Below are 24,797 nucleotides of genomic sequence, written 5' to 3'. Positions count from 1 at the left end.
TTTTAATCAGGGGGTCTCACTGGCAACAGGCCCGGTGCCCCCCTGCAGATACTCAAAACTGCCTCTTCCCCTGCCTCTTGCCCTTAGAGGGACCAGGCTGCGGGGCAGAGCGGGACTGCCTCTGAGACCGACGCTTCTGGTCTCTGGGCCTTTTGTACGGGGGCTCATATCTGCTCCTCGCAGGCTGAGCCGCCGGAAGCGATTTGGCCTTGTCCTTAGCCAGAGGGACATAGAGGACCAAGGTCTGCAAGGTGGTGTGGGAATCTTTCATCCCATGCAGCCTGACGTCCGTCTGGTCCGCGAAGAGCGCCTTGCCATCGAACGGGAGGTCCTGCATCAGTGATTGTGCCTCCGTCGAGAGCCTGGACAACAAGAGCCACGACACCCTGCGCATGGTGATTGCGGAAGCCATCGAGTGGGCCGCCGTGTCCGCCGCATCGGACGCCGCTTGCAGGGCCGCTTTTGCTGCCGCTGACCCCTCTTCCACCAGGGCCTTGAAGTCCTTATTGTCCCGGTCCGGGAGGAGGGGCTCAAATTTAGGCAGGGACTCCCACAGGTTGAAGTCGTACCTGTTCAGTAAGGCCTGGTGGTTGGCTACGCGAAGTTGGAAGCTAGCCGACGAATAAAATTATCTGCCAAAGGAGTCCAGTCTCCTGGCGTCTTTGTTTTTTGGGGTGGGCGCAGGCTGGCCCTGACGCTCTCTGTGGTTTACCGATTCCACAACGAGCGAGTTGGGTGCTGGGTGTGAATACAGGTATTCATGGTCCTTTGCCAGCACAAAGTATTTCCTCTCGGCCTTTTTAGAGATTGGGGTCAAGGAGACGGGAGTTTGCCACAAGGAGTTTGAAATGTTGGCAATACCCTGGTGCAGAGGCAAGGCCACGTGGCCCGGTGCTGAGGGAGACAGGACGTTAAAGAGGTAATCAGACGGACCCTCCATCTCCTCGGCCTGCAGCTGGAGGGTGGAAGCCACCCGCTTTAGCAGGTCCTGGTGCACCTTGAAGTCCTCCTGCGGGACCGATGGCGGAGGCGCCGCTATGGTGTCATCCGGTACCGGAGAAAGGGCCTGTACGGAGCCGGGCGCCTCGGTCGGTGCTGGGGCGTCGATACTGAGGTCAGAGTCCTGGCGCAGGTCCGCCGACTCGTGACCCGCTGACTTGTCTTGTGGGCGGCCAGAGGAGGCCGATGGAGCCCAGGACGCTCCGGTGACCGAATGGGTCTCCGCTTGGGCTGGCACCGATGGCCACAGTGCCTAATGACACCACTGTCCTTGCCACAGAGTCCCTTGCCATTGGTTCGGCTGAGCACGGGATGGCAATATGTGCCCCGATGGAACTGCGCGTGCTGAGGGTGGGTGGACGTGTGCCAAGGCCGAGGTTGCCAAAGAACGCTCGGTGCCACGGGAGTGGCAGGAGCGGAGTCTGTGGCAGCATCTCCCTTGGGACCGGGATCTCGACGACGAACGGTATCCACGCGACAAACTGCTTCGGTACGCGTGATGGCGACGCAACGCTCGGTGCCCTGACGCCGAGGTACCCAGAGGGGAGCCTCTGGCGTGGCGCCTAGACAAGCGGGAGCTGGAACGGGAGCGACGATGTCTGTCCTGTCGAGAGTGGCTCCGGTACCCATGTCTAGCAGGTGAGCGTTCCTGGTGCCTCTCTCGGTGGCAGGCAGCGTGGAGAGTCCCCATGACTCCCGTCCCGCTGGTGGTCCGGATGGTCTGGCCGGCATCAAGGGTGGCCGGGAGCTGTCGGAAGAGCGGCCGCTGCACGCTGAGCGGTGCAGGGAGCGATCTTCAGAGCGGGAACTGCGGCTGCTCAGAGAGGTCTGGTGGGCACCCAAAGGGGGCTTGCCTCGTGACCTAGGGCCCGTGCCCGATTGCGAGCTCGGGACGGGCAGGGACATAATGTCCTTCGCAGCCTGCACCGCCTCCGGCGTCGACGGCATCCGTACCGGTGGGGATGCCTGGGTCGACGGTACCGGGCTGCTCCGCTCCACACGAGTTGGAGCCTTAGAGCCCGGGGGGGATCGAGGGCTGCCCAGCGCGGGACCGGCCTCCCCCTTGTCCTTATTGCGGCGGCGTTGCGAGGCCGAGCTCTTCCCTCGCTTTTTGGCAGGAGAGCGGAGCCGACTGGTCGAAGGGGCCTTGCTACGTGGCGACGACATGGAGGCCAGCGCCGAGTCCGATCTGCGCACCGGCGTCAACGCCAACTCCATCAGGAGAGCTCGAAGTCTGAAGTCTCTCTCCTTTTTGGTTCTTGGCTTGAACGACCTGCAGATCTTGCAACAGTCGCTGATGTGAGTCTCACCCAGGCAGCAAAGACACTCAGCGTGAGGGTCGCTCCTGGGCATAGAACAGCGACAGGAGTCGCACGACTTGAAGCCTGGGGCACAGGGCATGCCCCGAGCCTGCTCTATTCACTGAAGAACAATCTACAACGGTACCACTAAGGTCGAGAAGAAGGGCTGCAGCAGAGCTGGAGCACAAAAATTCCGACTACCTTTACTGTCAGCAAGAAGGAACTGAGGGTGGGGGGAGCCCGTAGCTCCCCTTCTAGCACGATATACAGGCGCCACTCCAGGGGTCGCCGCGGTGCTCCCCCAGTACGGGTACTGCTAAGGGAAAAACTTCCGGCACCAGTGCACGTGGTGAGCACGCACACCTACTGTGGAATACACAGGAGCAATCACTCGAAGAAGAATGAACATGAAGTATTCCAATGAGAGTTCGTACCACTGATTTATGTGATGTGTTCTAAAATTTTCAGTATATATCATTCTGTTCCTTACAGAACCTAAAATTATGTTAACGTGCAGCAACAGCCAAAAAAGGAGAGGTCTTCATTGAGCTGTCTACAATTTTGCCCAGGTGTAAATTAACTGACATCTGAGGAAAAACATCACGAGTGCATGAGTAGTTCAAATTATTCCTTCCAATGTGCACCATCTTGCATGTACACATTCAAGTTTTTGAACATTATCTATGTCAGATACATGTTTTACATAAGCCAGTTCTACGGTAGTTTAAGGAACCATATGAGTGCTACTGCTAAAACCAAACCATCTGACACATGGCTGGCCAGCAGGTGGGATTGTTGAGCTGCATTAAGAATGGTACTGGAAGGAACAGCAATCAGCAACATGACAGCATCTTCACTAGAACTCGACTGTTTCAAGCAAGGTCAGGTACCAATAGCATGTGGGTGTTTGAAACATGGTGTAAATTGGAGAAGCCCTTTACGTCTCTCTAACGTAGTTCAGATTAACCCTGCGCACAGTTGCAGCAGAATCAGGGAAGTACAAAGGTAAGCTGTAAGCCACATAAGCCATGCATCTTCGCACCCCTGATCTATGCAGATCAGCAACACCCCAGAATCTGTCCAAGGTTTTGTACAAATGCTCCTCTCACTAGCAAGGTTTTACAGAGATTAGAAGATTATTCTGTTTTGAAAGGAGAAAGGCTTCATTAAATACAGCTTTTTAAATAAAGCTATGAGTTTTACAAAACATCAAAGTAAGAGTGCTTGTATATCAACTTTTCAATAAAAAACATGATGAAACAGTTTTGTTCCCATAATTAAGATCAGACATTTTAATTGCAAAGTTCAATTCAAGAGTGTCTCACATTAACCGCAGACAAGCTGTTACCACCGTGTCCCCAAATGATTTGTGAGCTTTTAACCACTTCATTTTAGGACACACATACCCCACCTCAATATTTTTATATGGCTAAAAACCCTGCTAAAAAGGACAATTTAAAATCACTTAGGATAAACTGGTTACTAACCTTTCTGTAATGGTTCAAAATGTGTAGCATATGTCCACTCCAACATAGCTGTGTGCGCACCCCGATCACAGTTGCCAAAATATTTCCCCTTAGTGGTATCCGTTGGCTCCAGCACCTTCTGGTGCCGTGCACACATAGTGCTGGTATAAAAGGCCCTGCCAACCTGCTCCCCTTCAATTTCTTCTTATGGACCGCCTCCGATAAGAGGGGATGGAGGGTCATTTTGGAATGGACGTGTGCAACACATCTCAAACAATCAGTTACAGAAAGGTTATTAAAAGGGTTGTTTTTTTCCAAGTGCTTGCACATATCCATTCCAATGTAGGTGACTCCCAAGCAGTTGTACAGGAGGTGAGTTTGGAGTTCAAGGACAAGCTGACTGCAATACTGCACGGCCAGAGCCGGCTTCTTCTCTAGCCTGCTGGGTGATGGCATGTGTTCTGTTCAGGTATAAAGCTAATGCTCATCTGAGGTCCAGGTGTGCAATGCTGCCTCCTGTTGGTTGCTGTGAGGCTTTGGAAAGAAGCAAAGAAGGTGAACGGGTTGATTAAGATGGCAAGAGGATGGTACTTTGGGATGTGGGCATGGCGTAACTTGTCTTTATGAAAAATTATGTATGGAGGGTATGCCATAAGGGCTCCAATTTCTCTGATCTGTTGGGCAGAGATGCAATAAGAAGTGCTATTTTATAGCTAAGTGAACATAGGAGCATGTTGCCGTTGGTTCAAATGGAGGTCTAATAAGAGAACGTAGGACGAGGCCGGGGTTGGTGCCCTGTGGCAGGTGAACCACCAATGGTTCCAAAACAGCCATTACGTAGGTGCTAGTCCCCATGACCCGGTGGCCAAATGTTTGGAGCCACCGCTGTACTTGGGGCTGTGGTCCCATAGGAATGGCCTAGGGAGCATCACGGGCAGCTGTGGTGACGGGGGGAGGGGAGGGGAGGGAGGTAAGATCCCACTTCAGAGTCTGATGAAGAGGATGAACTGCGGTGTAGAGACCAAGGAGGTGCCATTCCCTTTAGTGCTGGCAGTTAATGTTGAAGGGAAGATCCTGATGAGGCTGCCAACAGGAGTTTTCCTCTAGATGGCAGTCGCAGTACCGGGTGAAATCCTGGCGACAACTCTTTGCCACTCAGTGTCACCAGTGGTGCCAAATCCTGACAATCTGGGGATGCTGGTACCAGTAGGGAAAGTAGGTCCCTGGCTGCTGCAAATGCTTCTGGAGTCAAAGGTACTGCAAACTGGCCAGAATGCTGTCTGCCTGGAGGAGGCGGCTCCTGTGCTGGTGTCAGTGGGGCTTGCAGTGGCACTGGAGCTGAAGGCATCTGATGTTGCAGTGCCATGGAGGAAGTCTGGCTCTCTCCTGGTCCCCATCTGCTCACCTTCGGAACCAGCAATCGGCTCTTCTCTTGGCGTTTACAGTGCTGCTTCTTAGGCACCGAAGAAGATCTGTGCAGTGATTCCTGACCCACGCCAAGTCAGAGTATGGCTCTGAGGAAGGTCTTAAGGTTGCCCCCATGAGGAGGACCTTCAGTTTTGCTTCTTGGTCCTTTTAGGTGCGGAGTTTGAAGTTCCTGCAGATTTGGCAACAGTCTTTCCTCTGAGATTCCCCCAAGCACTTGAGACAACTCGAGTGCGGGTCACTAAAAGGCACAGACTTACCACAGGAAGCACAGAACTTGCAACCCGGTGACCAAGGCATGCCCCGGCACTGGGATGTGGATGACGCCACTAAGCATGGGGGCATCCAAAACTAAACTACGATAACTATTTACACTAAAGAAACAGAAGAGTCACTAGGAGAAAATTTCCTGAGCAATGAGGAGTTCCAGCAACTATCACTGGCAGTAAGAAGGAACGGATGGGAGTAGATCGGCAGGGCCCTTTATATCGGCGCTATGAGCGTGCAGCACCAGACGGCACTGGCGCTTACCCGACAGATATCACTAGGGGAAATAATTCCAGCAACTGTACTCAGGCATGCACATACTTACATTGGAATGGACATGTGCAAACACTTGAAGAATTATACATTAGGTTTAAGGACACAATTTAGTCGCAGATTCAGTAACTTTACTGGACCTCTGTGACTTCTGGCTTCAACTGTCCCTGGCTGCAGTCAGGGCCACGTATACCTTTTCCCCCTCTGTGGCCATATTGCCCCTCCGATCCCTACCCTCTGGTTATTTTTAGTAAAGTCAGACAGGTCATGGGCTCCTGTGAATTTCTGTTTATTGTCCATGACCTGTCTGTGACTTTCACTAAAAATAAAAGTGACAAAATTTTAACCTTAATTATGTTGTAGACAGACAAAGATACTGCTCTAGAATTGTACCAGGGAATGAACAGTTCTACAGTTTCACACATCAGTTACCTATGTAGCTAATATTTACCTTTACTTCCAAGGCTTTTGCATTCATGTTATCTGCATGTCTCAGTTTTGTGTCATCTGGTTGGTTTGCCTGAACTGTCACATCATTCAGATTCTTCTGTTTCAATTCATCTAGAGCACATTTAAGTTTTGCATTTGTTTCAGTGCACTGAAAAATACATGCACAAGTATTAAGTAAAACTCTAATTTTACAATAATATGACTTCTATTAGTATCTAATAGTATTTGGGACACAAACCATGTCAATATTTTTTTGCAGTTCAGTCTTGAGCAGGTCTCTCTCAGACTTTACACTCTCAAGTATTTGTTGGAGCTCATCTTTCTCTTGATTAATTGATGAAATCTGTTCTTGAAGTTGGAGATAGTGATTAGTTCTTTCAGCCACTAACTGGTGTCTTTCATGTGAAACACTGTTTAATGCCTCAGTTAACTGGTTGACCTACAGAAACAGTTAAACAACATTACTATGAATTGGTACAATTATGTATACTTTCAGTATTAGAGTATTCACTCAATTTTGTCAAATACCGCATACAAACACCCATCCAACACCACCTTTTAAGTTGCTCCTTTCCAGGTAGGATTTAAAGATAATTAGAAACAAAAGACATTTCAGAATTAAACCTTCTCCTTCTCAAAGTGTTTTAAGAATTGGAGCTAAAGTAATTATATCAATTTTGTGGGTTAGCATTTCCCCTTTGGAGACCTAGACTTAAATCTTGACTTGGGTCACCAGTGAAGAGGAGGTTAAAAAACCAACCAACCTTCAGTGTAGTGGATCTTCATCTACTGCAAACTCAGAACAAATAATGAAAGGAAATAAGAAAGGAGAAGGAGGGATAGGTGATGGTATCGATGTTTATAGTTGGTTTTATTGGCCTATCTACACCAGATATTCCATTGAATGAAGTCACTACAAATTTAAAACTATTCTGTGAGTTTTGTGTCACCTGAGGAGACAGCACAAGTTGAATAGCTTGAATGTTACAGGTCAAAATGGAAGTGAAGAGGCAAAAAAGTGAATGGATAAGCTATACAAGTGTTGCTTTGACTCCTGGCTTTTTCATCCTCCCATAGAGTACCTGTGTGATGCTATATGATTGAAATGAGACCATGTATATCATTGATGCTACCACTGTTAGACAACTGCAACAAATCTTGTACAAAGTGTGTCATATAAGGTGTTAATGGAAAAGTTACGACTTGCTAAATATGATCCTGTTTAAATCCAGTTATCACTGTATCTGAAGTATGAATATTGGCTATGTACCTGTATCATAACTGTCTTTTTTTCCTGGAGGTAACACCCACAAGGTAGTTTATATCCAGTCTAGTCAGCACATTGTGAATGGACTATTCAAGTTTCATGGCCCATCAAAGACACTTTGCTCTCAATGGGCCATAGAAGAAACTCATTTTGCCCATAGAAGAAACTTTTGCTCAGCCTCCAAAGGGCCAATGGCTACCCCCTGAGTCATCAAGCTTTGCAAGGACATGTGATATACTCATGTGACCCTGGACTCCACCTTGTGCCAGTAACTTTCTACAGACTGGGCTGTGAGCTTTGTTTGAAACAGAAAGTTTCCAGGCACATGGCAAAGGGTATAAATGACCACTGGAATAACTCCATTTTGCCTCTTTCCTGCCCTGATTCTCTGGACTGTGGATTTACAACATTGGACTGAGGACCTTCCAATCTTTTGGAAGTTGCCAGAGAAACTTTACAAGTCAGCAGTCTAACATCACTGCTACAAATCTGATGTAAGGATATTGCAATTATTGAATGTATATGATCTATTATTTAAACTCTCATTTTCTTTTATTAATAAAACCTTTACATTTTAGTTACTAAAGGATTGGCGGCAGCATGATTATTGGGCAAGAACTGAGTTGTATACTGACCTGGCCAAGTGGTTCATCTCTTGAGATTATATTAGATAAAACTGGCTTTCAGTAACCACTCATCATAAAATCCAGTGGTTAGGGTAACAAGACAAGGGCTGAGATGCCTAAGGAGACTGCCTTTCTGACTTCTTCTTAACCAGTGTGATGAGACAGAAGTTTACTTTTGTTACAGGCTTGAAATAAACTTATGATAAAATAACCATCAGTTTCGGGTGAGTCTGCCCTATTTCTCAGCAGTTTGTCCTGAATCTGGCACTCTCAGCTGTGACCCACTGAGGCACTGTGACAACGTGATTAATAGATTTTTGAAATGCCTGAAGCAGGAAAAACAAAAATCACATTTTCTTCACACTGCCTTCTAAAATTTGAATGGGTAAAAACAGAGCTATACAAAAATGTATTGACCTGCCATTAACATTGGTATATTTTTGCCTTCACAAGGAAGTACAGTAACTCCTCACTTAAAGTTATCCCGGTTAACATTGTTTCGTTATGTTGCTGATCAATTGGAGAACATGCTCATTTAAAGTTGCACAATGCTCCCTTATAACGTTGTTTGAAGCCGCCTGCTTTGTCCACCGCTTGCAGAAAGAGCAGCCCGTTGGAGGTAGCTGGTGGGGGCTTGGAACCAGGGTGGACCAGCAGCCCCCTTATCAGCTCTCAGCTCCCCTAAGTGGCTGGAGCAGCCACCCAGCAGGCTATCAATTGCCGGGCAGTTCAGCTGTCCCTCCTCCCACTGCCACGTGCTGCTCCTGCCCTCTGCCTTGGAACTGCTCACGGGAGCCTCCTGCTTGCTGTGCAAGTGGGGGGTGGGGGGGTGGGAGAGGGAAGAGGGGTGCTAATGTTGGGGTAAAGGAACGGGGGGACGAGAGCGGAAACACCATATCTCCACAGAGCAGGGGAGGGACACGACAGGGCTCAGAATGGAGGGAGCTTGCTGGCAGCAGATGCTGTCTCAACTTGCTGATCTACTTAAAAAGGCAGTGTACTTAGAGTGGGGTCAGCGTACTTAAAGGGGCAATGCGCATCTCTCTCTCTCTCACACACACACACACACACACACACACACACACACACAGAGTGTGTCTCTCTCTGCCATGCTGTCTCCCCTCCCTCAATTTGTGCTGCCTTGTAGAGTGTGAGGCTACATTAACAACGTGTTAACCCTTGAGAGCTCAGCCGAATGCTAGTTCATCATTTAGCAGTAAGGCATTCCCTGGGAAATATCCCACCCTCTGACTCCACCACCTCAACCAATCATCATTGCTGTGTACAGTACTAAATTGTTTGTTTAAAACTTATACTATGTATGTGTGTGCGTGTAGAAAGAAAGAAAGAAAGAAAGAAAGAAAGAAAGAAAGAAAGAAAGAGTCTTTTGTCTGGCGAAATTTCCCCCCCGGAACCTAACCCCCCGTATTTACATTAACTCTTATGGGGAAATTTGATTCACTTAACATCATTTCGCTTAAAGTAGCATTTTTCAGGAACATAACTACAACGTTAAGCGAGGAGTTACTGTATACTTGTGCTTTGGAATAGAACAGTTCTTACCTGCAAGCATCCTTATTTCTAATAATGTCTCCCCTACTCCTCCCTGATAGATTGTCCTCTCCTCACCTACTGAGTGCAGCTCAAATGTTTGAAAGTTGACACTGGAGACATTAGTCCTACCAACCTGACAAGTGATTCCAAAGCTGTATAAGATTCTTAAACCAGAGGAAAAAAGTTGGAAACTTCAGTCCGTTTCTAGTATGAGGTCAGGTCTCAAAATGTGATTCCCCATCCCCCAACGTATCAACACCACGCAGAGAAAAAAGGAATTAGCTTAACTTGAAGCCTTTATTGAGACAGTTAACTGGCATTGGACAGGACAGATTGGTAGAGACATTTTACAAGAAGTTAGCAAGTAAGAATTTTTCACTCATATTAACTCCACTAGTCTTCCAGCATGGGGTGTAGTGATTGGGGGGGGGAGAGAAGGGGAAGGAGGTATAAAGAAGACCTAGGAAGTGATCCCTCAAGAGCCATGAGGGATTTACTTGAGGGATTTACTGATTAGAGAACCCTGCACCTGAGGAGGCACCTCAGATGTTTGAAGGTTGTCCTTGTAGCACCTGACAACCAAACTGTGGCCTTGCATCATTTCCACTAAGTCTGAATTACATGTCCTTTGTACAGTAGCCTTTGCGGCCCATTGTTTCCTGATGCTTTGTAGGCTTATGCTATACAAACCCAATCCATCTGCCAATCAAAGCTTACCAATGGCTTTACCTTTTGCACTGTAGGTGATAAACAAATACTGATTTCTTGTACTGCTTGGTATGACTGAGTTAAATATAAGTGTGTGAAGAGTATATAAAGTGTGTCAGACTTTTGAGGGGATTTTGGACCAAGAAAGAAAGGTAGGTTACTTGCAGTGAAGTGCTGGAATATGGGACTCTAAGCAGTCTGGCAAATAAGATTTGAGGGTCTGCAGTGACTCTCTGCAGGCATGCTTTCCTAGGCTGGTCTGCCATTTTAGAGTGGAAGAAGAATTTAGTTTTGATTTAATTTAATCTTCAACTAACAAAAAGCCAATGGAAAACAGTTGTAAGTAATATTTTGACAATGTAAAGAATTATACAAGTGCTAAATGTTCTACAAACAAGACTGACTTGTATCCCAGGGATATGGTGAAGTACTAATCACCATTTTCCAGATGGGTAATGTATGGCAGTAGGACAAGGCAAGTTGCCCAAGGCCCTACAATAAATCAGTACCACCCTGAAGTTCCTGGATTTGAGTCACATATTAATCCTATTGATCATGTGTTCTCTCCAAATTTATAATGCAGTATTATAATTAAACCTCCGACACATTGCAAATAAGTATCTACATAATGGGTCATTAATACAGCACAACTGACTCTTAAAATAGACTGCATTAGGAGGACTGGACACCTCAGAAGACTAAACAGGATTCCAGCATGCCTGCTATTATTGACAGAAATCAAGGTGATGTCATTAATGAGCTGAAGTTATTACTGAACACCTATCCCATGGTCTGACCCTAATTCGGAACAGATAGTATCCACACAATTTGTATTCATAGATTAAGGCCAGAAGGGACCATTGTGATAATTTCGTCTGACCTCCTGTCTAGCACAGCCCATAACAAAACTTCCAAAATAAGTCCAAGTATATATTTTAGAAAAATATCCTGATTTAAAATTTGGGAGTGATAGAGAATCCACCATGACCCATAAATTGTTCCAATAAATCAATCAATCTCACTGTCAAAAAAGTAATGCATTATTTCCAATCTAAATTTTGTCTACCTTCAGCTTCCAGCCATTAGATCATGTCACACCTTTCATTGCTAGACTGAAGAGGCCATTATTAAATATTTTTCCATATGTAGGTACTTATAAACTAATTGATTCACCCTTTAATCTCCTCTTTGTTAAGCTTAATAGATGGGCTCCTTGAGTCTATAACTATTCTAATTGGCCATCTCAGCAGAGGGCCTGCAATGAATGTTTGGCCATGGAAACTGAAATAGCCTCATCTTAAAGGATGGTCTCTCCACAACAGTGATGGGAAACTTCTGCCTGGCCAGTATGTGTTTTGTAGATGAAAGAGAGTGCTTTAGCTCCTAGTGCTACACATCTGCCACTTATAAACACTAAACTCACTTAATGAAAAGAAATGAAGTGAATATAAAACCCACTGGATGTTTTAAAATCAATTTAACTTCTGTATATTGCCCTATTCTGCAACTTAAGTGACTACCTGAAAATACAGCCTCAAAGTATTTCCGAAAGATTATTTATAAGCACATTTCAACACAGCTTACCGTATTAGTGTATAAACTTCAAGTTTATGTCTCATTGTAATGGACGCTCGACATTTCCACATACCTCAAGCCTACCACACATTTAAGTTACCACCAATCCTTTCACTCAGGCATTGAGCCCTAGATAAAGATGAAAGCATCTCTAACTATTGTGTTCTTAAAAGCACAATTACTATTAACATGGGTATTGGTGTCAGATGCCTCTAGGCCTATCAGGAGGGCTACAAGAATCAAACACTACACATTTACAAATATTTTTACAATTTACTCAACACTTGCTGTACCTTCTCAATGCTTCCGTGAAGGTCCACCTCGAGTTTGTTCTTCTCTGCTCTAACAGTCTCCAGCATGTGCTGGAGTTTGTCTCTTTCCGCTTTTAATAAGGAACTCTGTTCCTCCAGTTGCTGAATATGTTCATTCTCACCCTCTGTCTTTTCTCTCAGTTCGCTCAGCAATTGATTCCTTTCACCAGAGACTAGGTTTAATTCTTCATTCAACATTTTTATCTATAAAAACATAAAAAAGAATACATACTCTTTGTATGAAAGTTTGTAAAAACCAAACAAAGTTACAGTATCCCCCAAATTTACCACTCTAATAAGCTACAGGAAATGGCACTGAACAAATTCAGGCAAGCATTCAGTCATAACATCTAACAATAGGTAGAGTGAACAGGAGTTTTATCTCTAGTAAATTATAAGAAGTAACTTATTGGATAAGTGTTCTTTATCCTGGAAAGGAAAGCTAGGCAGCAGTCCTTGCTTTCTTGGTATCACACTTGCCTTCTCTTTTAGTTGTGTTGTTTCTTCTGTTAGTTTTTCTTCAGTCTTCAACAACTCCTTTTCTCTCTCTACCATCAAGTTCTTCTGGGTATCAACCTGCTTTTTCAGCTCCTCATGTAGATTTTCTATTTCTGCCTGAATTTTTACAGACTGAAACACAAGAATTACATGATAATCTTTAAGAGACTTCCTTGTAGTCTATCAATATCAAACCACAAAGAAACAATTTTGGTCATTTTAGTGGTTCTGAAAGAGAAAAGTCAGCGTACTCATTAAGTCTGCTGTTTGGAAACCCTGAAAATTCAGTTTATTCTCAGCTGACACTTCCCATGCTAAATTCCTCTAGGAATTCCAAAAGGACATTGACTCATCTCGCAAATACAATCCTAGCCAATTTTGCAAGGCAAGTGAGGACAAGGATAGTGACTGGAAAAGAGTATGAGTAGACTAGGAAGGATGATAGGTAAGAGGTTGCTTATCCAATTGTTCTCTGTAAGTATCAGAAGAGATAAAAAAAATTCTTGATAATTTTGTTAGTCACTTCTCTAAATTCATTACTATAGTACCTCTTACACATGGAATTTGAAGGAAGTCCAGCATTGTTACTGGAAGCTCTAGGATTAAGCCTTGGCCTTCAACTCACTCACCAGCATTTGTAAGGCAACACCTTGAAATTAAATTAACTAACCTTATGGCATCTATATGTTTAAGTCTGAAATATTTTTCTAAAAGGAATTTGTTACAAACTGTACTCCGGTCATTTGCCAGACCACCCAGTTGGGTTGAAGGAGAGAAGCTGCTAGCAGAACAAAATCATATAAGAAATTTCTCATTCTGCTGCACAACTTCTCTTTATTCATCACTAATGGGAAGTAGCAAGCAGTGATTCCCAGAAATGGTGTGGGAAGGTTAACAGGCATTATGGTAGAGTAACAGGTAGAAATAGAAGTGCCCCACATACATAGCAAAAGCTTTGTAATTTTAGAAATAATTTGTGAATGAATCCAGTAGCCCCTTCCTACCAAAGGATGCCTCTACAAAGGAATGGAAGTGCACTTTGCAAAGTCTTCCTCGGACCATGCTCCGACACCCCCTACTTCCAAAATGCCACTAGGGACTCCATATAGGGAGTCCTGATTCCAGGTATGTTCTTCCAGATGCTTACAGATCCATACCAACTGGTGTAGGGTTTTAATTTCTCATCTGCAGCAGTGTCATGGCCCTGGCATTTTGGATAGAATGAGATCAACGTGCTACAATTGGCACATGCACTCAATAGGTTTGATATATATTTTTGGAGCTCTAAGAAGGCCCTCTTATGCCACAAACTTCCAAAGGGGTGCAAAGGACTGGAACAGAATGGGAGAAGTATTTCATAGGAATTGTGGAAAGAAGAATTTACTTTGGGTCAAAAGGTTTCTGGAGCTATGACCTTTTCCTCACGACAACAGCAGTGTGGTTCTGATACAGATAGAACTTATTCTACACCATACCTTTAGGAGGTAATAGTGACTAGAGAGGCTAGCCATACACTTATCTAATCCATCATCTTGACATTTTACCCATACGGGGAGTCTGATGTGCCTACCTAAACGAACACTGCTAGGGCCTGTTACCGACCTTCTATAGTTCTTGGTTGTGGGACTTCAATCAACCATCTCAGATAAACTAGTGTAGCTGAGATCACCAGAACTTTATTTATTTGATAACAACAACATATACAGGCCAGGCTCCCACTGAGCTAGGCACCGTACAAACAAAGATTTGTTTCTCCTTAGCCAAAAAACAAAATTCGACCAGTTCAATGAACGAAGTTTCCTGATTGAGTTCTGTCTAGGTAGCACAAAGCAGCAGTGAGCCAAGGCTAACGAAATTCTTGTGCTCAACTTCCCATTTTATTAACACTAGGTGGTACAGACCCAGATGAAGAAAGGGTCCCTGCTTCTAGAGATCTGATCTTTTTTGCAGGTGCAATGGATGTTTCTTGACTATCTATCAAGCCCAAACAAGTGCCTTCTAGGCCAGTGGAGGAATTCAGCTCTCTTTTCTGTATCCTTTATGTGAACTGTCTTGAAAGGCAGTACATTTGTCTTTACCCTGTAAATTATTTCCATTTCTAGCAAGAGGCTTTGAACTGTGGTTACACCCTGATTTTGGACAGAAGATAAACTGCTCATGCTTCGAGATGATAAACTAATCTCCAACAGGATGTAGGAGCAAACATGTCCTAAAGGCAAGTTATTCCATAATTGCTCCCTACATCATCATTTCTTGTAGCTTCTTCTGAAGCAGTAGGTATTGGCCACTGTCAAATGGCATACTGACCTCTACTGGCCATTGGTCTGACCTCATATGGTCATGTCTATGTTTTTGTTCATACAAACATCTGAGAGCAGTTAAAGCGATCTAAAAGGATATGTACTTGAGCTTTTGTAAGTTAGTCTTCCAGGCATGCTCCCCATCCTGTGAGAATTGCTTCGATAGTAAGTTGGAAGGGAATAGAGTGACAATTGGATTGGCTATCAGTATGTTAGTTGTTTATACCTGCCCACAAAGAAATATTTGGACGCAAAATTTGGGTGTGACACCTAGTTTTGCATTGCATCTGGCAAGTGAGTGCATATCCTCAAAAGAACATTCTGGAGACTCACCCTGATGAGTTCCACTCACAGGATATGGATGCAGAGCACCCGCAATCCCAATTGCTAGAGACAATTGGCTATGGAAGTCTACTACCAGGAAATAACTGATGTAATGAACGATTGGATCTTTTTGGTCAAAATTTTACTACCATGCTAAAGATTTGCAGAATCATGCCTGTTTTCACCCTGGGTGAATTGCATAGATAAGAAGCATTATCTGTTAGTCATGAATAAGGAGAGAAGCCGTGCAGCCGCAGAAGTGTTCATAAACATCATTTCAACACAAACCTTACCGTATCAGTGTATAAACTTCAAGTTTTCTCATTGTAATGGACGTTCCACATACCTTAAGCCTACCACACATTTAAGTTACCACCAATCCTTTCACTCAGGCTTTGAGCCCTAGATTAAAATGAAAGCATCTCTAACTATTGAGTTCTTAAAAGCACAATTACTATTAACATGAGTATTGGTGTCAGATGCCTCTAAGCCTATCGGGAGGGCTGCAAGAATGAAACACAACACTTTTAAATATTTTTACACTTTACTTGACACTTGCTGTACCTTCTCAATGCTTCCGTGAAGGTCCACCTCGAGTTTGTTCTTCTCTGCTCTAACAGTCTCCAGCATGTGCTGGAGTTTGTCTCTTTCCTCTGTTAATGAGGAACTCTGTTCCTCCAGTTGCTGAATACGTTCATTCTCGCCCTCTGTCTTTTCTCTCAGTTCACTCAGCAATTGATTCCTTTCACCAGAAACTAGGTTTAATTCTTCATTCAACATTTTTATCTATAAAAACATAAAAAAGAATACATACTCTTTGTATGAAAGTTTGTAAAAACCAAACAAAGTTACAGTATCCCCCAAATTTACCACTCTAATAAGCTACAGGAAATGGCACTGTGAACAAATTCAGGCAAGCATTCAGTCATAACATCTAACAATAGGTAGAGTGAACAGGAGTTTTATCTCTAGTAAATTATAGGAAGTAACTTATTGGATAAAGAACATTTATCCTGGAAAGGAAAGCTAGGCAGCAGTCCTTGCTTTCTTGGTATCACACTTGCCTTCTCTTTTAGTTGTGTTGTTTCTTCTGTTAGTTTTTCTTCAGTCTTCAACAACTCCTTTTCTCTCTCTACCATCAAGTTCTTCTGGGTATCAACCTGCTTTTTCAGCTCCTCATGTAGATTTTCTATTTCTGCCTGAATTTTTACAGACTGAAACACAAGAATTACATGATGATCTTTAAGAGACTTCCTTGTAGTCTATCAATATCAAACCACAAAGAAACAATTTTGGTTATTTTAGGGGTTCTGAAAGAGAAAAGTCAGCGTACTCATTAAGTCTGCTGTTTGGAAACCCTGAAAATTCAGTTTATTCTCAGCTGACGCTTTCCATGCTAAATTCCTCTAGGAATTCCAAAAGGACATTGACTCATCTCGCAAATACAATCCTAGCCAATTTTGCAAGGCAAGTGAGGACAAGGATAGTGACTGGAAAAGAGTATGCGTAGACTAGAAAGGATGATAGGTAAGAGGTTACTTATCCAATTATGGTCATGTATATGTTTGTGTTCATACACACATCTGAGAGCAGTTAAAGCGATCTAAAAGGATGTGTACTTGAGTTTTCGTAAGTTAGTCTTCCAGGCATGCTCCCCATCCTGTGAGACTTGCTTCGATAGTAAGTTGGAAGGGAATGGAGTGACAATTGGATTGGCTGTCAGTATGTTAGTTATTTATACCTGCCCACAGAGACACTTTTAAATGCAAAATTCGGGTGTGTCACCCAGTTTTGCATTGCATCTGGCAAGTGAATGCATGTCCTCAAAAGAAGATTCTGGAGACACATCCTGATGAGTCTCATTCATAGGACACTGATGCACAGAACCAGCAATCCCAATTGCTAGAGACAATTGGCTAGGGATGTCCACTACCAGGAAATAACTGATGTAAGGAACTCTTGTATCTTTTTGGTCAACATTTTACTATCATGTTAAAGATTTGCAGAATCATTCCTGTTTTCACCCTGGGTGAATTGCATAGATAAGAAGCATTACCTGTTGGTCATGAATAAGGAGAGAAGCTGTGCAGCCACAGAGGTGTTCATAAACATCATTTCAACACAAACCTTAGTGTATCAGTGTATTTTCCAGTCTATGTCTCACTATAATGGATTTTCCACAATTTTACATACCTTAAGCCTACCACACATTTAAGTTACCACCAATCCTTTCACTCAGGCTTTGAGTCCTAGATAAAGATGAAAGCATCTCTAACTATTGAGTTCTTAAAAGCACAATTACTATTAACATGGGTATTGGTGTTAGATGCCTCTAAGCCTATCGGGAGGGCTGCAAGAATGAAACACAACACTTTTAAATATTTTTACACTTTACTTGACACTTGCTGTACCTTCTCAATGCTTCCGTGAAGGTCCACCTCGAGTTTGTTCTTCTCTGCTCTAACAGTCTCCAGCATGTGCTGGAGTTTGTCTCTTTCCTCTGTTAATGAGGAACTCTGTTCCTCCAGTTGCTGAATACGTTCATTCTTGCCCTCTGTCTTTTCTCTCAGTTCACTCAGCAATTGATTCCTTTCACCAGAGACTAGGTTTAATTCTTCATTCAACTTTTCTATCTATTAAAAACATACAAGGCATACATATTGTAATTTTGTTTGGTTTACAAATGTTCATATAAATAGTACCCCCCAAAGTTTACCATTCCGGTAAAAGTTACAGGAAACAGCATGGTGAACAGATGTAAGCATTCAGTCAAAAAGTCTAAAAATAAAATTTTACCTCTCTTTTTCTTTATAAACACATAACTGAGTTGCCACAGCAGGTTACCTTTTGAAATGTAACTAAAATTGATAGCCCAACAAAAACATTTACACACAGTGGGCAAGAAATTTTTCTTTGACTTAATGTCTTTGCCATATTCTGAGGGAGACACAAGGTTGGTGAGGTAATCTTTTATTGGACTGACTTCTGTTGGAGAGAGAGAGAGAGAGAGAGAGACAGAGACAGACAAGCTTTTGAGCTTATACAGAGCTATTCTTCAGGTCCTTCAGGTTCAGAAGTCAGTCCAATAAAAGATATTTCTTTGTTGGGACAGACTAGGACTTGACATGACCCCCGAGTCATCTTGTATGCTCAGCCACCATAAACTAGAAAAAAAAAAAATCTATAGTCAGGAAAATGTGGCTTTGTCTTAGACAGATAAAACAAAATGCCAGCTGCAGCATTACTAACAGGGATAGATACAGTAAAAAAAAAAAAAAAAAAAAAATCTTGAGTTTCAGAAATTTTTTTTTACTGGTGTCTGAGAGAGTTTCTTGGTAGAAGTTGCTTTTGAGGATAAGTACAAATTATGAGGTTTTGCTGTTGCTAGAGAAATAGCCCATTAGGGGTTATTTTGAGAAATTAGAGAGAATATTTTGAAAGAGCAGGGAGTCACGATCTACTGCTGATTAAGCATTCCTACCCTGAGAGTGCATCCCACCACCAAGTCATAAAAATAAGCAGACCTTGAGATGTTTTAACAAACTTTGAAAAATGCAAAAGATATATGAGTAGGCAGGTCCTAGGCATGTGACCCTCTGTATAGTCATATTATGTAAAATGATTGATTAATTTTTTTTGCATAGCTACGTTTTGAGTAAAATAATTGGTTAAGTTACAAATAAAAGAAACACTCATTTTAACTATATACAAGAACCAGAAGAAAAGCTAGTTGGAATTTAACTCTGGGAGACAGCTCAAGAACAAGCTGCTAGAACTTGGATACACTGCATGACACCACACTGTGCAGAAGCCGGAGCCCCAGACAATTCGATCCTGACTGGCCATCAGGAGAACTCAATCTGCTTTATGGAGTGGTGATCATTGGAATGCTTGGCATGTGTATTCTGTTGATTAATTGCTAATAAATATAGATTAAGGGTATTACTGTGTGAAGGCGCTTTCACTGGGAAAAGGTCCCACTAACTCACAGAGGGCCACTGGACCTGGGAAAAGGGGAGGGTCCCAAAATTGTTCAGGTAACCACCTCACCCACCTTTTCTCTCTAGTAACCATGTTGGTTCCAGGATTTAACACCACCGCATATTCTGAAGGAATGAAGTTTCAGAATTGAAAGGAAGGAGAAAAAGAGTCAGATACCCAAGTTCATGTTCAACTGTCTTGTACTGAACTGATCTCTTTTGGAGTGTTTCTCTTCTGTCCATTGTCCTAACAACAGCTGGCCACTGACGAGCTAACCAGAAGATATCACCCTTGCTGAAGGATACAGACTCCACGTAGGAAGCTGCCAAGTAGGTTTACTTCACTACTGATAGAATGTCCTTACTTAGAGAAAAGGCAGTCACTTTTAACTCACAGTACCATGACATTTTTACCTTTAAAAAGAATGAGTACTAAGTACTTCCTATCTCTTGTTCTACAAGGTCCTTTGGAAAAAAAGTTCCTGTTTGAAGGAATGGATGCATCTTTGTGAGCATGACCACTGATGCACCAGCATCTGATTGCCTGCACTATAATTTACAGTTTTGTTATGCTTTTGTTCAATCTTAGTGTTATCTTTGAGGATGTAGTCAGTATAGAAACTACTAGATGACACAGGATGGGAGTCCTTAAACACCAGGAAGATATTTTCCCTGGGATTAGGGCCATTCTTTTGTCTGGTTTAATGTTAGACATAATTTTTGTCCTCTCTCTGGAACTTCTTGTAAGCAACAGAGTTATTTATATTTTTATATAGGGCTAAGAAGCATAAAAATGAAAATTTTCATTTTTGTGCTTCTTAACCAAGTTCCGATAGTTCATGTCATCTGTGGGTGACATCTCAATCACTTTCATGACAGACTGACAGCAAGCTCAGGATTTGGATCTTCCTATAGGAGCAGCAGGAAGAGGATCCAAGGTATCAGGATGAAGACAGTTGTGAGGCAGATATTCAGGAGTGCTCAGCATCCAGCCAGCTCCCATTGTCCTGAAAACATGCCAAAGACTTTTGAACTTCACCCATAAGAAGTTATTAGTACTAGCAAAGATAACCAAAAAGCTACTTGTCCAGTACGTTGTGTAAGTGTTCTTTATCCTGGAAAGGAAAGGTAGGCAGTAGTCCTTGCTGTCTTGCTACAGTACTTACCTTCTCTTTAAGTTGTGTTGTTTCTTCTGTTAGTTTTTCTTCTGTCTTCAACAACTCCTTTTCTCTCTCTATCATCACATTCTTCTGGGCATCAACCTGCTCTTTCTGACATTTCAGCTCCTCCTGTAGATTTTCCATTTCTGCCTGAATTTTCAAAGACTGAAACACAAGACATTACATCAGGGGTAGGCAACCTATGGCACGCGTGCCGAAGGTGGCATGCAAGCTGATTTTCAGTGGCACTCACACTGCCTGGTCCTGGCCACCAGTCCAGAGGGCTCTGCATTTTAATTTAATTTTAAATGAAGCTTCTTAAACATTTTAAAAACCTTATTTATTTTACATAAAATAGTTTAGTTATATATTATAGACTTATAGAAAGAGACCTTCTAAAAACGTTAAAATGTATTACTGGCACGCGAAACCTTAAATTAGAGTGAATAAATGAAGACTTGGCACACCACTTCTGAAAGGTTGCCGACCCCTGCACTACATGATACTTAATAAGAGACTTCGCTGTATTCTATCAAATTGGAACTATAAAAAAGGTGTAAGCACAACTGCTCAAGGGTTCTAAAAGAGAACATACCCATTAAGTCTGCTATCTGAAAGCCATGAAAATTCAGTTTATCCTCTATCAATACCTCCCACCTCTAAGGATTCCAGAAGGATACGGTGGCTCTCTTTCTGGAAATGTAATCATTGCCAACTTCAAAAGGCAAATAAGAATATGGATGTACAGTTAAGACAAACTAGTAAATTTGGGTACTAGGAGGTTGCCTTTCAGATGGTTTTCTGAATATAATCAGAAGAGATCGCTGAGTCCATGCTCCGTGACCACAGCAAGAATTTTCTCAAGCTCAATGTTCTAACGCTGGGTAAGTAGCAAAGAGTCTCGCACCAATACACTTCATGGAACAGGTATGTATGTACTTACAGTTGCTGTTCTATTAAGATCAACATCTGAATGGAAGAATAATTTGATTACTCGGGTCTGTGCGCTTGCACCTGTTGTGTGTACAAAAGTATCTCAGCACTTTAAAGCTTGAAGCCATTAATATCCATCAGGAGTTCTACTCTGCTACCCTACTGAAATATTCGGGCTACTCCAATTCCCCAATCCTGTTAAAATCAGTGATTCCAGTTCAGTCTTCAGTAAGTTTCCCTAAAACTTATTATTTCTGACCAGAGTTTAGTGAACTTATAGAAAATAGCTTGTTATTTTGCTTCCATTAACTTCAGAATCTGATTTTCATCACTTGCAAGGTGAAGCCTTTCACTAATACCTGCTTCCAGACAAGGTAGGATTGATTAAGCCAGGTACAACACAATCACAGATAAAACAAAGCATCAACTTCAGTATCTGCTGCGTACATATGCTGTGCTTTGAGAGATCATGGCATTGTTTTACTTCTAATATTAGAGGGGGGGAAAATGTGTTGCCAATTGGTTTCCTTCCTGGGACTAACCTCTCCCCTAATCCAACTCAACCTGGACTGAATTATCCAGGAGCTCAAATCTCCTGTTACCATTAAACATGGATTATTCTACACAGTTGTATTCAAAGTTAAATGCAGAATCACTGTTATATGCTGTTATAGAAACTAAGTGTGTACTTCTACAGTTGTAAGAACATTTGTTAACAGGTAGAAGAATGTGCCTAAACACTGGTGCCAGAATCAAATCTGGATTGCCCTCTGGTGACTGCAAAACACAACCTATGGTAATTGGGGGAGTGATCCTGGCCAAGAGTCAGTTTCAGGAATTCAACTGTAAAGCAGTTTAAACCACTCTGAACATTTGCAAGTAAATTTAAGTCCCAAAGAGAGGTTTGATACGTACCCTCTCTTTGTTTTCCTCTATGTCCATCTTTAACTGGTCTCTTTCTGCTCTAACACATGCTAGACTTTGCTGAAACTCATCTCTCTCTTGAGTAACTGAAGAGATCTCCTGCAGCTGTGGACATATACGTTCATTCATTGTTTGTTCAATACGTTCTTTTTCCGCTAGTAGTTTGTCATGTTCACAGGAAACAAGAGTCAGGTTTTCAGATAGCTGAATGACCTAAAAGGAAAACAAGAATTGGAATGATCATCAAGGGTATAACACACAAAAAAGCTTCATTAAATTCTGTGATTACTTTAAGTGAGAAAAGCTTTTTTTCGACCTAATATACCGATTTTGTTATGAAAAATCCATGTTTGGTGCACACTTCATAGGAATGATTTACCGATAAGTTCACTGGTTTGTTACCAATAGTGTTTTTTATACCATATTAAATGAGATATTTCTTTATTAAACTTTGATAGTAAAACAAAGCAACATTTGACAGATTTCATCACAGCCTAATAAAAGTTTTCAATAGGATTTATTTGAGTAGTTTATGGGTGAAAAATCAACAGTTCAATTTTATGGCCAATGAAAGTGGTTTATAGTTAGGCTTAGAAAAATTCAATTTTTATTTTTTATATTGACAGAAGTTTATTTTAAGCATTTTTTCAATTTTTACTGATTTAAATGTTCATAGTTTCAGGAAATTGTGGGATATGCATCAGACAATAGTGCGGAGGATCAGACAGTTATTTAATGACAGACGTCGAGATTCAAAAAGCTAACTCTTTATAACCATTAAAAACAAGTTGCCAACATCACGTCAAAATATACAAAGTAAATATCCTTAAATCAAAGTAATAAGTTCTCAAGCAGCATTCGTCTTACTTTGCTTAGCTGTAAATTTTGATTGACTTTTTTTGTTGATTTGTGTGTGAAATAGATGTTTACTGACATTTACTGATAAATATCTAATCCATCCAAGCCTGTTTATAGTTTTACACGCTACTGTCAGGCATATTACCACAATAGATGTATGCATCAGAATTAAAAAAGCTCCTAGAAACTTGAGATTTTCTATGATAGCCTAAGCGTTTGAGGCTCAAAAAGGACTTTTTAAAATAGTTTAAACAATGTTTACTAATATGTAGGCATTTGATCCAGAACTACATCAAAAGATTTCCTCCATATAGTTTAAGAAAAAAAAAAATCTAAGCCTTGTCATACATATTAAAGGGTGAAATCCGGGCCCTTAGCGAAGTCCATGGGAGTTTTAACATTGACTCATATGGAGCCACAATTTCACCCCAAAATTGTTAGTTACACTTATTTACTACAATTCCTATTCAATTTGTAGCTGTGAAGTTAGCTATATTAGGTTTTCACTGCCCTTTACATTTTTCAGAAGTACCCAAAGTACCATGTTGGGCAAAGACATATTTTAGTGAAGTTACAAACTGAAATTAGGATTCCACAGATCATAAATTTGCTAAATACAAGTCTGCAGAGAACACAGAAGGCAGTGTTAAACAAATTTTTAATATGATAAGTTACATCTTACCTTCTGCTTAAGATCATTAATTGTTTTCCCTAGCGTCTCTTGAACTTTGGAGAGCTGAGTTTCCTTCTCTGAAATATTTCCTTTCAACTCCTCGATAGTTTCCTGATGCTGTTTGAGAGAGCTATAAGCATTTTTCAGTTCTTCCTGAATCTCTGCATTCTTTAAGCAAAAGACATGAAAAAAAGATTAGTTGAAAGTGAACATTAAGTGTTCTCTTAAAAAAAAAAAAAAAAAGTACTATGTCAATGTTCATAAAGATACTTTAATTCTTTTAATACAATTTTAAAATTGGACTACATTTCTTACTATTGTAATTGGTTCCTGGATAGTCTCTCTGAGCTGGTCCCTCTCTATTTGGAGAGTCTCTTGTGTTTTCAGATCATCTCTTTCCTGTGCTACAGTTTTTGTTTCCTGACAATCATGAAGTTTGAGCGCTCTGAAAACTCTTTTCTAGATTCATTGGTTTTCAATTCCTCCATTTCATGCAGCCTCTACTCTTCCTTCAAGCCAATTATTTGTTCCTGCTGAGTAGACTTTTGTTGCAGCTGTTGGATTTGTTTTATTTTTTTTTAATTCGAAAAGAAAAGTCAAAGCAATTCTTTAACAACTTATTTGGAGAGGTCGAAGACTACAATATTTGCATATTGGATGGACTATTTAACTTTCATTTATGGCACTGAATGTGACAATGCCAGAGTCAACATTTTGAATCTCTTAAAGATATTAAATCTTTATTGCCATTTATTTTTCTTAATGGAGTCAAGACATTTATTCATAAACCAGGTAAGTTTTTCTATTATGACAACTGTTTCGTAACGGAAGAATCTAAAATTACAATTTTTAAAAACAGGTTGGCCGGTTTGCATTTCTGGCAATACTGTATCCACATTTACATCTCCCAGAGATGGCTATGATA

General features: G+C 42.0%; 1 protein-coding gene across 1 annotated transcript in view; it reads right to left on the bottom strand.

Moving 5' to 3' along the window:
• CENPE (centromere protein E) overlaps nt 1-24,797 on the bottom strand; it is an 82,777-nt gene that overhangs the window by 16,390 nt on the left and 41,590 nt on the right. The window contains exons 27-36 of the mRNA XM_065405362.1: nt 23,882-24,040; nt 22,333-22,554; nt 20,491-20,649; nt 17,756-17,977; nt 16,409-16,558; nt 15,909-16,130; nt 12,703-12,852; nt 12,205-12,426; nt 6,420-6,620; nt 6,183-6,329 (exon numbers count right to left, since the gene is read on the bottom strand). Of these exons, the coding sequence (XP_065261434.1) occupies nt 6,183-6,329; nt 6,420-6,620; nt 12,205-12,426; nt 12,703-12,852; nt 15,909-16,130; nt 16,409-16,558; nt 17,756-17,977; nt 20,491-20,649; nt 22,333-22,554; nt 23,882-24,040 (1,854 nt within the window). The remainder of the gene's footprint in view (nt 1-6,182; nt 6,330-6,419; nt 6,621-12,204; nt 12,427-12,702; nt 12,853-15,908; nt 16,131-16,408; nt 16,559-17,755; nt 17,978-20,490; nt 20,650-22,332; nt 22,555-23,881; nt 24,041-24,797) is intronic.

The sequence above is a fragment of the Emys orbicularis genome, chromosome 5 (assembly GCF_028017835.1).
Source record: "Emys orbicularis isolate rEmyOrb1 chromosome 5, rEmyOrb1.hap1, whole genome shotgun sequence".
In the NCBI taxonomy this organism is placed as follows: domain Eukaryota; kingdom Metazoa; phylum Chordata; order Testudines; family Emydidae; genus Emys; species Emys orbicularis.
Note: the sequence above shows the minus strand (reverse complement) of the source record. Positions and strands in the feature narration are given on the sequence as shown.